The following is a 13092-nucleotide window of genomic DNA, read 5'->3' on the forward strand; positions in this document are numbered from 1 at the left end:
CATTACTACTCCTTGTAAGTTCTCCATTTAGCTTAGGTATCCTGCTATTGTATTATTTCCATGTGCCCACATTTTCGTTATTTCCATTGTGATAAACATCTGCATTCATCTTTATTTTCTTGCTCTCCTGTCTCAGAAGATAAAATGTCCCTCCCACTGTCCAACCCACAACAATCTGGCTTCTGCCTATCCTCTACTTCCTTCACCCCATGAATGAAATTATCTTTACTGAAATAAAATAATGCACTATAATTATGATATTCAGTGAATTCTTTTTAATTTTACTGAATCTCTCATCTATTTCTGATTGTTGCACAGGCACTTTTCAAAACTCTATCCTCTGTGACCTTGACATTATTTATTCTGATTCTAATCACATATGCCTAACCAATTTTGTTATTTTTCCTTCACAGGCTCCTCCTCTTTTGCCTATAAATCTTTAATTTTGGTTGTTTCTGAGTGTCTTCCAGTCTACAGGTCCTGCTTTTCTCTCTTTGTCCCTCATGTTGGATAAACATTAAAGTGGTTTTAATTACCTCTTGTATGCTGATCTTTAAATCTCTATATCAACCATTATCTCTCCTGAATTCATACTTATATAACTAACTAGATACTAATTCTCACGTATTGGTGATGTTTTGGCATAAACTGTGAAAATAATCATTTTATTGCCCAAACTTTAAATTTCTCAACCGTATGTATTAGTATTAGGCAGATTTTTTCATGTTAGAGATAGCGTCCACATAATCTTATTCTTTTGAATTTTTTTCTATTTCATTAGATATGTGGATTAAAAAGGGAAGAAAATAAGATACTTTTTAAATGTGTGAGAAATTAAGTAAATATACAACTGTAGGTAGATATGTTATCTCAAGTTTCTCATTTCCATGTCCAATATTCTTTTATGTATCTTTAGATATAACTATACTACAGATGCTCCTCATTTTAAGATTGAGGCTATGTCCTAATAAACCCATCAGAAGTTGAAAATATCATAAGTTAGAAATGCTTTTAATACACCCAACCTACTAAACATCATAGCTGAGCCTAGCTTACCTTAAAGTGCTCAGAACACTTACATTAGCCTACAGTTGAGCAGTTATCTTGAGTTTAATCTCATGAGTAATTGCCTTCCTCCTCACCAGAAACAGGATACACAGACAGGCATTTTATAGACATGATGGGATAGGAAAACATATAATACAATATTCAAATAATACAATATCCAAAAAACTCTGGCAACACAGTACACTGTAGAGCAGCGGTTCTCAACGTGTGGGTCACCAACCTGGGGGTCGCCACCCCTTTGGGGGTTGAACGACCCTTTCACAGGGGTCGCCTAAGACCATCGGAAAACACGTATATAATTACATATTGTTTTTGTGATTAATCACTATGCTTTAATTATGTTCAATTTGTAACAATGAAAATATATCCTGCATATCAGATATTTACATTATGATTCATAACAGTAGCAAAATTACAGTTATGAAGTAGCAACAAAAATAATTTTATGGTTGGGGGTCACCACAACATGAGGAACCGTATTAAAGGGTCGTGGCATTAGGAAGGTTGAGAACCACTGCTGTAGAGTATTGGTTGTTTACTCTCATGATTGCTGTGGCTTTAAGCCGCTGCCCCCAGCTTGAGAGAGTATCATACTGCATATTGTTAGCTCACGAAAGGATCAAAATTCAAATTAAAGCTTCTTTTAAATGCGTATTGCTTTAGCACTAATATAAAGTCAAAAAATCCCAAGTCAAACAATTATAAATCAGGGACTGTCTTCAGCTTTATGTCAAATAAACCTATCAGTTAAAATATTTCGTCTGTAACAGAAACCCTGACTCAAATTGGTTTAAACAATAAAGAAATTTATTATCCCACATATCAGTAATTCCAGAGGTAGAGTGGACTGCAGGATTAGTCTCTTTACTGGCATGAAGACTTAGCTTTGTTCCATCTTTAAATCTGCCTATGTCCTAGTAGGGGTTAGTCTATGTCAGGGTGATTTACTTTTAGGAACGCCATCGACATAATCATGCACATCTACAAGTCAGCTGTAGACATTAGGTTCGGCAGCAACATTCAAAGAAAGAAGAGACACAATTTGGTCCTGTGGCTCTTTTGTAGAAGTAATAAAATTTCCTCAGAACCAAGTTTTCTAATACTATCATGATAAGTCACCACAAACCTAGTAGCTTATAGCAAGCACTCATTTATTACTTCACAGTTCTGTGGGACAGAAGTCCAAGTGGACTCTACCAAGTCCTCTATTTAGGCTTCACAACACTAAAGTCAATGTGAAGGCTGGGCTGGCCTTCTGACTGGAGGACCTGAGAGGAAAACCCACTTCCAAGCTCATTCAGGTTGTTTGTGAAATCCAGTTCTCTGTGGTTCTAAGACTGTCACTGTTTCTTTGCTGGCTCTTAACTGGGGGTTGATTTCAGCTCCTTGGGGCTGACTACGTTCGTCAAGGAGTTCATTTGAATCCTTCTTGTGCTTCAAATCTCTCTGACTTTCCTTTCTCCCATCAATTGAAGAAACCTTTCTGCTTTTGTGATTAGGTCAGGCCTACCATTTTTTTTAAAGACTAACCATACAAATAATGTAACGTAATCACCAAGGTGATATCTCATCATTTTCATGGGTTTCAGGGATTAGGGTAGAACATCCTTGGGAGGGGTAGCATTTTAGAATTATGCCTACAACAGCCACAGTTGGATCACATGCTCTTTCCTGAAAGAATCATTGTCACAGGGGATGATTTTCCATAATTTGCTCATGAAGTCTTCTGGGATGGAATGACTGGGGAATAAACCACAATATATATTATGTACTCACATTACAATGCTTCTTTGAGAATTACAAAATGGGTTTATATATTCTCTCTTTATGATATATGTTTTCCTTACAAAGAATACTATCATATTATTAGTACTCTACTTTCCTCCTTATTTTCCATAATGCGTAATATATGTTGATTCAGATATTGGTGAAACATTATTTGGGGGGAGAAAAAAAAATATGCTTTTTGAAGTGAAGCCTAGCATTTGAGAACAAAAAGAATCTGTTTTTATTACTCTATCATAGTAAACTATCTTAAAAAGAGACAGCTGAGTAACTTGAGCTGATGGATCAAATTTGGAATTTCTTACAAATCTTTATGTAAAACATGTAGAATTGATATTGGTTCAGCTGTTATAGGTAAGTCACCTTAGATGTCAGAACAACTCTATTAGAAATCACTGTCTATTTAGCATCACCATTGATGAACTACTTATAGACTCATTAACTTTCAAAGATCTACAGTATTGCTTTAAGAGTTCTTCTCCAGGAATTGTCTAAATTCTCTCACTTCCTCAGCCCATCCACCACCCAACTCTAGTTTGTTGAAATGTAAGGGCAATTTGGCTATACAACATGTCACTACATTAATATCTAATGTAGCTTGGGACAGTCTAGCTAACAATGTAGATGTCGTGTTTTTTTTTAACTCCTCTCTTTATATGTGGCCTTCCAGAGGTGTTCCTTTTGCCCAAGATGATAATTTTTATCTAAAGAGAACTTTTCATTAGGTGAGAGTACCTAAGTGGAGATTTACCCTTTTAGAATCTCTTAAGCAAAGACCTACCACAGTTGATTGCACCATCTGGCCAGAGTGTGCACTATGTAACTAGGCAAGAGTTCTCCAAGAACCCCAGCCAGAGTTGGATATAATCCGGGTTGGGAGATGATCCTCGTGAGGTGTACATTCTGCTTGTTTGGCTGATATGCTGTCTTATCTGCCAAGATACAGCTCAAGAGCTAATACACTTTCAATAATTCCAGAAAATGAAGTGATAGTGAAAACATTGGATACATCTGCTACTTTTGCTATAAATATGGTATTTTTAGCAAATAAAAGGTCAATTGGATGCTAAATCAGGTAGACTCTAATTATTTTCTATTGCTTCTAGATTAATTTTTTTCATTGTTACATATGAGGAAACTAAGATCCTAATTGTGTATAATTTGCTTAAGGCAAGCAATAAAGTAAGAAAAATTCATACTGTTGAATTTTTGGCTTGTCTACTTACCCCATTTTAAATATGCATAATGAATGGAATCACCAGCTTACTTTATTATGTTATAGAGTGTTATTATATGTTAGTAACACTATAAAAATGTTCATTTGATAGATATTAATGTCTAACATCTATAAGTACTTGATGTATTTCACTGTAGAGAGACTGCTATTTTCTTTGGGTTCCTTAAATTATTCATCCAACACTGGAATTTTGGTTACTGTGTAAATAAATAAGAACATAAAACATGTTATTTGAAAATATTATATTCTTAATAATTTCTTATGGTTATATAGGTTTCCTGTTAGGTTATTTAGGTATAACTATTTATAAAGACAAATTATTTTATTTGTGAATTGGTAAGAGGATGAATGACTTTATTAGCATAAATTGGTGAAATTGTGCCATCTAGTGTCCTTTAATGAAAAAACTGTATTAAAAAATTTTTTTTCAGCTCCCCAAATTTTTAAATGTTACTGATTAAAAATGAGTCTAGGAAACTATTTTTCCAATTCCTAAGTATGAAAGATAAGCAATATGAGTACAAAATAAAATAAACTTAGGACACATGTTACTGGAAGAGTGTATTCCAGGCACAGAAGGAAATTCTAGCCAATCCATAGAAATTAGTGAGGTCATTCCAAGCATTTCCTAAGATTTTGTTTACTATATGTAATATAACGTTTCCTATGGAGTGTGTGTATTATTGGGGAGTAGAGATAAGAGGAGTGTGAGACTAAAAGCCACCAAATAATGAGATTCTTGGTTGGCTGGTGATGAAATGAAGGGAAGATCTTTTTTTTTCCCTTTCGGAACTGTATTTTCCTGAAATGTTGCAGATCAGTTACAGCAGACAGAGTGTTGGTCATCACGGAAAACTGTCCCTCTGGGCTTTTTTTTTGCCTGCAGCAGGCACAGGGAAGCAACTGCAGCTTTGATAAGGGCCATCGAAGGCAGGATCTTGAAGACTCTGGCTTCAAGATTGTTGTCCCCTTCCTTGCCTTTCCCCTGTCTATATTGTCAGCCTAGGCCCTATCCTGAGAATTGGGAGAGGTAGAGGTTTTGTATGTGTGTGCATGCATGTTTTCATAAGAGGAAGAAGAGAGGAGTTGTGAGTTGCATTAGGATAAATGGGAAATGTGAGGGAGAAGGTAGAGAAAATGAAAAATTATAGTTTAGTGTGCTGGCAGCAGAGATTAACTGATGGAAAGCTTTGAAGTTACTGTTATCCAGATTTGGTTTTTTGTGACTTTGGAATTACCTGATTACTTTTGATGACTTAATTTTCATACGTTAAAAAAAAAAGATGGAGGTGGAAGCAAAGTCAAATAAATTTAGGTACCTTTTAAAATAGTTAGTTGTGCAGAAACATAGTGATGTAATGAGTATCAATTCCTTTCACCACAAAACTTTAGGAAAAATTTCTGTAACTACCTACCTGTATATTGGGACATATGCAGACCATTTGTATTAGTTATTATGCCTGTTCAATTAGGTTAAAGATTTCTTTTATCTAGTTACCTTCACTTAACTATTAATTATGTATCATCTTTTGACTTCTATTATTTTCTTGAAAATTTTTGTATCTTGAATTGCTATTAATATTTTTAGGACCTGTGTCAACAACTATATCTATAGCCATATCTGCATATGTGTAAAATGTTTTGCATACCTCTCATGTTTTGCTCATAGCAGGCAATTGATAAGTACTTGTTACCTTGTTTTCTGGACTCAGAGGAATTTTCTTTTACCCAGGTAAAAACATGTTATGTTTCTGCACAACTAACTATTTTAAAAGGTACCTAAATTTATTTGACTTTGCTTCCACCTCCATCTTTTTTTTTTAACGTATGAAAATTAAGTCATCAAAAGTAATCAGGTAATTCCAAAGTCACAAAAAACCAAATCCGGATAACAGTAACTTCAAAGCTTTCCATCAGTTAATCTCTGCTGCCAGCACACTGAACTATAATTTTTCATTTTCTCTACCTTCTCCCTCACATTTCCCATTTATCCTAATGCAACTCACAACTCCTCTCTTCTTCCTCTTATGAAAACATGCATGCACACACATACAAAACCTCTACTTCCCCCAATACTCAGGATAGGGCCTGGGCTGACAATATAGTAGACAGGGGAAAGGCAATTCGGGACGGGGCTTTCCTTCGTTCCGTGCCATCCCCTGGTGGTCAGCGCACATCATAGCGAGCGGTTGAACTCCCGAGGGGACAATTTTCATATTAGCCTTTTATTATATAGGATGTGAACTACAAGTCAATTTAATATGGTGTACATATAAAACATAAAAGACACAGCAGCTACATATATTTAGTTAAGTGCTGTACAACGCTGAGATAGAATTCCAACAATTAAGAATCTTTTAAAACTACAATAAGCTCCTTTGTGATGTTATGCAAGAAAGAGGTTTTAAAAAGTGTCATGTACCATGCTTACATGTCTCTGGATCTAGGGTGGTAAAGGCCTGGGGTGGGGGGTGGCGGGGGGCAGGCTAGAAGGGGCTAATGGGGGAAGAAAGGGGACACATGTAATACTTATAACAATAAAGATTTTTTAAAAAGTATAATGTAAAAATGTTCTTACATTTTTTATCAGCAAATTATAAGTTGAGCCATGATATTTGGATCTCAATACCCACATGCTTTCCGTTTTTAACATACTGAATTTAAATGATGAGAGGTGTCAAAATCGCCGATTTCCAATCTTTTAAATGCATACACCAGATTTTAAAAAGACTTTCATTTAGTCTTCATTTCATTTTCCCAGAAGGAAAAGTATAATGCCTTACCATTTCATTCACACTTTGTAAAATGAAAATACTGCATTTGCTATTGTTTTTCTTATTTTCACACCATTAAAAAATATTACCAGTCTATTTTTTCTTATTTTTTTTTTTACTCAGAACAATGTTTCTTTCTTTCCTTCTTTAAAAAAATTCTTTATTATTAAAAGTATTACATATAGTATTATATGTCTCCTTTTGCCCTATTGACCTCTCCCTGGCCACCTCCATCCCCCAGCACATGCTCTCACCGACCGTCCCCCCCCCACCCCCCGCCCCCGCCCCAGCTTCTGTGTCAATGGGTTATGCTTATATGCATTCATACAAGTCCTTTGGTTGATCTCTTAACTGCCCCCCTCCTGCCTTCTCTCTGAAGTTAAACCGTCTGTTTGATGCTTCTCTGTCTCTGGATCTACTTTTGTTCATCAGTTTATGTTATGTTATTATATTCCACAAATGAGTGAGATCATGTGATATTTATCTTTCTCTGACGGGCTTATTTCACTTAGCATAATGCTCTCCATGTCCATCCATGCTGTTGAGAATGTTAAGAGTTCTTTCTTTTTTACAGCAGCGTAGTATTCCATTGTGTAGATGTACCACAGTTTTCTAATCCACTCATGTGCTGATGGGCACCTAGGCTGTTTCCAAATCTTAGCTATTATATTACCAGTCTATTATTACCTAGGACTTTCCACTCTAGGAGAACCAAACCCACAGTAACCCATGATAAGGCAGGGAAAGCAATCTAAATATCAGGCTACCTCATTTGCTTTGCTCTCAAACACAGTTTCCACAGGACATCAGAAGAATGAGCAGTGGCCACTGATTTCAGGCAGGTGATTTGTTATGTGCATTAATTTTGGTCAAAGCTAGTAAGAGAGACATTCTATCTGTCCCTTCCTGAGTAACTCCTAAGTGTGTAAACTTCATTTAACTTGCATCATTCCCTTCACGACCCTACATTGTGTGACAAAAGCTCTCCCAAGTGCCTCTCCACATGTCTCCTATGATGAACCTCAGTAGACCAGATGTGGCTCTGCTTCCAATATCTGTTTACTTCATTTGGCAACGGATTTTTCTCATCACAGTGTCATTTGAATCAGGTGGAATGAGTCATTTCTTAATTTCTATATTTGTTCATCAGTTTATGTTGTTCATTATATTCCACAAATGAGTGAGAGCATGTGATATTTCTCTTCCTCTGACCGGCTTATTTCGTCTCTAGCACAGTTCCTATTATCGATGCGATAAAGTCCGAGGTGCTTCTCTGTGAGTGCGGGGTGTCCAGTAGGGGTTGGGCCGTGAGCGTGGCAGAACCCAGGCTCTGCTTTACGCTAAGGCTTAGCTTTTCATTCAGTTTTTGCTAGTCCCTTCCATGTCGCCCTAATTCATTTATTGCGAAAATGCCTCAAAAGCCCTAACCCCTTTAACTCGTTTCCTACAGCTTTTCTGAGAATCCAGGACCCACAGCAGCTGACATAGAGCTCAGGGTGGGACCAGCGGGGCGGGCTCCGTGCTGTGCGCATGCTCCGTGGGCGTCACGTGGGAGAGCCTGCAGCTGCTCTCCGGAAACTTCCGGGGCGGGGCCAGCACCGGAAGCACAGGGCTGGAGTCCAGTCCTTCAATCTCTTGATGGGAGGCAGCCTCGGCTCTCAGCGGGTGAACCAGTGATTGTGCGAGATGCCTTAAGTCCGTTCGTCGCCCTTCCCGTTACCACAGGGCCAGAGCTCCCCGGGGTCCCTCGGACACCCGAGCAGGTGGGGAGACGGCCCCCACGCGAGCTCCGCCTTCCCGGAGGCTGCCAGCTCCTCGGGCTGTCGAGGCCTTCCTTGTGCTCCACGCCTCCGCTGCCGCCGGGTGTACCCCTGTCGGCCGCCCCCTCCCAGCCCGCCCGCCGCTATGTATGAGCGGGCTCCCCGCGTGCTCAGGTACACTGACGGTGGCAGCACCGCGGACCACGTGGGGCCCGGGGCCTACCAGGTGCCTTTCCCGAAGCGGCAGGCAGCAGGTGAGATGCGGGGACCGCAGGCCTCCGCAGGGCGCCTCCCTTCCCTCCCGCCCCGTGGGGTGCCGGCAGGTGAACGGGATAGCGCCCCTTCCCAGGTGTCACCCACAGGAAGCAGCAGGAAGATGCCGCTCGTGTTTACGGGCGCCAGCTGGTCACCGGGCCCGGGCACAGTGCCATGGCCGCCCACATCATTCTTGCAGGGGTGCAGCTGGATGCCAGGTTTCCGTTTCCGGCCCTGTGGGCTGTCACAGGCTCCAGATGTCCTTCTTACCTCCCGCCGTCCTTTCCCATGGCGACCCTGTCGGCGTCACACACCTGCCCTACCCTTAGCGAGAGACACATCGATTTACCAAAATGTAACTTTTATGTTTCTGCTTTGCAATGTCATTTGAAGATGGTTCCACGTGTTTTCTTCAGATCGATGCCTCTTGTATGACTATGTTCTCTTTGAGCAGTCCCTTCATTCCCCCATTCTGTGCAAAGCAAAGCTATCCTCTTGAGAGATGAAGTGGGAATGGATCATTTAAACAGTTACTCACTCTCCTCATTTGTTTGCAGCTAGTGACTTTAGGAGGGATTTTTATGAAGTTAAATACTTTCAATTTGCTTTCTGCTTTTCCTAATCTACTGATTTTGTGAAGTTTAATACCATTCAAATTAAAAGTTTTTTCCCTTGTTAACCTGCATTTTCCCCTATTCCTACACTATGTCTGTATTTTTAAAAAATATTTTATTGATTTTTTTTTTTATAGAGAGGAAGGGAGAGGGACAGAGAGTTAGAAACATCGATCAGCTGCCTCCTGCACACCCCCTACTGGGGATGTGCCCGCAACCCAGGTACATGCCCTTGACTGGAATCGAACCTGGGACTCTTCAGTCTGCAGGCTGACGCTCTATCCACTGAGCCAAACCGGTTAGGGCTATGTCTGTATTTTTAAACAAATGCCAGGATCCATTACTCTGTTGATATGACTGATCAGATTAGTATTTTAGGTTAATTTGGGTTTCTCTGGGTGGAGGACATATTTGTCAATTGTCCTTGCTTTAATATTGAGTTTTACTAGTTGTCAGCATCTGATATCAATATCCTTGGAGCTTACCATGTCTGTCTTTAATGCAGTTGAGTTGTTAAAAACAATAACTTCCTAACAGTTTACTAGCTACCAGTGATTACACCTATGATTTTATTTTGGCATAACTGACCACTCTGTTTTTATTTTGAATGTTTTAAAATGGATTTTTAGAGAGGGAGGAAGGTAGAGGGAGAGATAGAAACATCAATCGCTGCCTCTGGCACACCCCTTACAGAGGAGTGACCCCACAACTCAGGTAGGTGCCCTGACAGGGAGTCAAACTGGTGACCTCTTGATTCATGGGTTGACACTCAACCACTAAGCCACACCAGTTAGGAATAGTGCCTAATACATGCTGAGTCAGGGAATCATTTTCTATCTCTAACCAATCCTTCATAGTCTTCTTTAAAAGTTTACATTTTTCTAAACACCTTTTAAATGTTTATATACTGTACTTTCTATTCTTTGCTTGTTGCTTTTCTCATATGTGCTTTCTCATTCAAACCCATAGCTTCAACCACTATCCACATTCTGATTCTTCCCAAAAGAAAGTCTTTAGAGATACAGGTGATTTGTATCTCTAAGGTGAGCTTTCTCCCTATCTTAAGTTCTCCGCATTGCCAATTTCTGTTTTGGACATCTCCACCTGGGTGGTTTCTGGCCTCTGAAATTCCAAATGTCTGAACTCATCATTTTCCCCACATTTACTGGATCCTTTGAAAAAAAATTCCCTACCAGTCATTTATAAAATTTAAGCTTTAGAATTATACAGATTCCTTCTTCTTCTCTGACTGACCATTCCATTGATCTTAAAGACCTATTGATTCTATCTTCTTATTATCTATCAAATTAGTCCTCTTTCTTCATTTAACTACCCTTGTCTTAGTTCAGGTATCATTATTTTATTTTTTCTGAAATAAACCCATAAGACATTGCTGGTTTCTCTCTATTTTAGTCTCCAATCCAACTTCTGTCTTATGGCTCACATGATCATTAGTTATTTGTTTTTAAAACTAAGATTAAAATCTGAATTCCTCAATATGGTACATAAGAGTCTTCATGATATGATCCCTGATCTGCTCTCCTGCTTTACTGAATTTTCCAGGCACACCTCCACCAAGACTTAACCTACATATCAGCAGTTCCAACTTTGCATTTTCTAGAAGTTCATGCTTAATCACCTCCATGCCTTTGTACCTCCAGATACCTTTGCCTGGTATGCTCTCTCTTTCTTCCTCACCTGGCTAATTCCTATTTATTCTTTGAGACTCAGGTAAAGCGAGGTTATTCTCTTACTTTACTCTTCCTTAATTCTTTCTTCTTTGACTTCTTATTGACTTTTGATAGCACTTTGATACTATCTTGCAATTATCTGTTAATCATCTGGCTGCTGCACAAAAATGTCACTTTCTTGAGGGCAATAATTAGGATTTTTACTCTGTTATTCTCAGGTTTTAGCTCAAGATAAGTGCTTAATTAAAAAACCCTACAGTAATTCTTGAAATAAAATTTAAAAAATTAGTAAGTGACACATAGCTGTATAAAAACTCATATAATATAATCTTTGTGAACTCTGCGTAGAGAGCAGTAAATAGGATGTTGCAAGGCCCTTCTTATACTGTTTTATAGAATTGCACCTTGTTGATATATGAAGGAAACTAGAGAATTCTATGCTTCACAACTTTTAGCAGCTGCATCCTATGGATCCTGTTTAGCAATACTTACTGATGACATGCTGATAATTGATAGGAGGTACAGGTGTCTCTGGTCATTTCTATACTTAAGTCCCTGGCAAGATAATTTAAAAGAACTATAATTTCTTTCCTAGGTATATTTTGCTTTGCCCTTCTTTAACATCAGTAAGACATTGGGCTATGTAGCGGCATGTACAAATATTTCAATTAAAGGTCAGGTAGTATATAGTTAGCAATCTTCTATAATAATAAAAGCATAATATGCTAATTAGACCGGACGTTTTTCTGGATGACCTTCTGGATGAAGCCGGGGCTGTGAGGGCCAAGGCAAGCCACCAAAACTGCAAGGGAAGCCTGGGTCCCGCGTGCCAGAGGGAAGCCGGTGCCAGTAGCCACGGAAAGGAAGGCCTATTCTTGTGTGAATTTTGTGCATCAGGCCTCTAGTCCTATCAAATAAAATAGTAATATGCAAATTAACCGTCACTCTGTCACAAAGTTGGCGGTGCCCATAGCCACAAGATGGCAGCGCCCAGTCCTCTCAGCCCTGCCAGAGTCCCCCAGTCCAGCGGGGCAGCCGCTGAGAGCAGGCAGTGTGAGCGGCCTGGCGGAATGCTTGCTTTGTCGCTGTGGCAATGAGGCAAGTGTTCCACCCTGGCTGCAGAGGGCCTCTGGCCAGGCCGGGCACGGAACACTTGCATCATTGCAGGCCGGGCTGAGGGACCTCCCCCCTCTGCATGAATTTCGTATACTGGGCCTTTAGTGTTTATATATATAATAAAAGGATAATATGCTAATTAGACCACACATCTTCCAGATATCATTCTGGACATTCTTCCTAATGAAGCTGGGGCCGAGGGAAGTCAGCCCAGGTCCTGGGTGCCTGCAGGTGGCCAGAAGGAAGCCAGCCCAGGTCCCAGGTGCCTGTGGGCGGCCCGAGGGAAGCCAACTTGGGTCCCGGGTGCCTGCTGGTGGCCGGAGGAAGGAATCCGGTGCTGGCATCTGGGAGAAGAAAGGCCTACTCTTGCACGAATTTTCGTGAATCAGGCATCTAGTATACTAATAAAAGAGAAACATGCAAATTGGTGTCACTCCGCTATGCCCACCAGCCAATCAGGATGCATATGCAAATTAACCCAGCAAAGATGGTGGTTAATTTGCATATGCAGGTGTGGAGCGAAGACTGAAGATGACTGAAGACTGAAGATGACTGAAGACTGAAGAGGCTTGGCTTCTCCGCTGCAGCTGGACCAAAGACCTGTGTACTGGGTGCTGGAGGAAAACCGGTGCTGGCAGCCAGGGGAAGGAAGGCCTATTGCGCGAATCTTCGTGCAACGGGCCTCTAGTCTATAATAATAAAAGGGTAATATGCTAATTAGACTAGACATCTTTCAGGACAACATTCCAGACATCCTCCCAGACGAAGACAGGGCCAGAGGGAGGCCCAGGT

At 40.0% G+C, this 13092-nt stretch overlaps 1 protein-coding gene and 1 non-coding gene across 2 annotated transcripts in view; one reads left to right on the forward strand and one right to left on the reverse strand.

The window, feature by feature from the left end:
* Positions 1-4880: 4880 nt before the first annotated feature.
* On the reverse strand, positions 4881-5016 carry LOC139001259 (small nucleolar RNA SNORA16B/SNORA16A family). Its single transcript, XR_011469928.1, has one exon. It is a non-coding gene; the product is annotated as a small nucleolar RNA SNORA16B/SNORA16A family (small nucleolar RNA).
* Positions 5017-8769: 3753 nt separating this feature from the next.
* The window catches only part of STPG2 (sperm tail PG-rich repeat containing 2), a 110960-nt gene continuing 106637 nt past the window's right edge, over positions 8770-13092 (forward strand). The window contains exon 1 of the mRNA XM_070433321.1: positions 8770-8878. Within this exon, the coding sequence (XP_070289422.1) occupies positions 8770-8878 (109 nt within the window). The remainder of the gene's footprint in view (positions 8879-13092) is intronic.

Source organism: Myotis yumanensis, unplaced genomic scaffold, assembly GCF_028538775.1.
Source record: "Myotis yumanensis isolate MYYU_CA2020_CCGP unplaced genomic scaffold, mMyoYum1.0.hap1 SCAF_1, whole genome shotgun sequence".
Lineage (NCBI taxonomy): Eukaryota > Metazoa > Chordata > Mammalia > Chiroptera > Vespertilionidae > Myotis > Myotis yumanensis.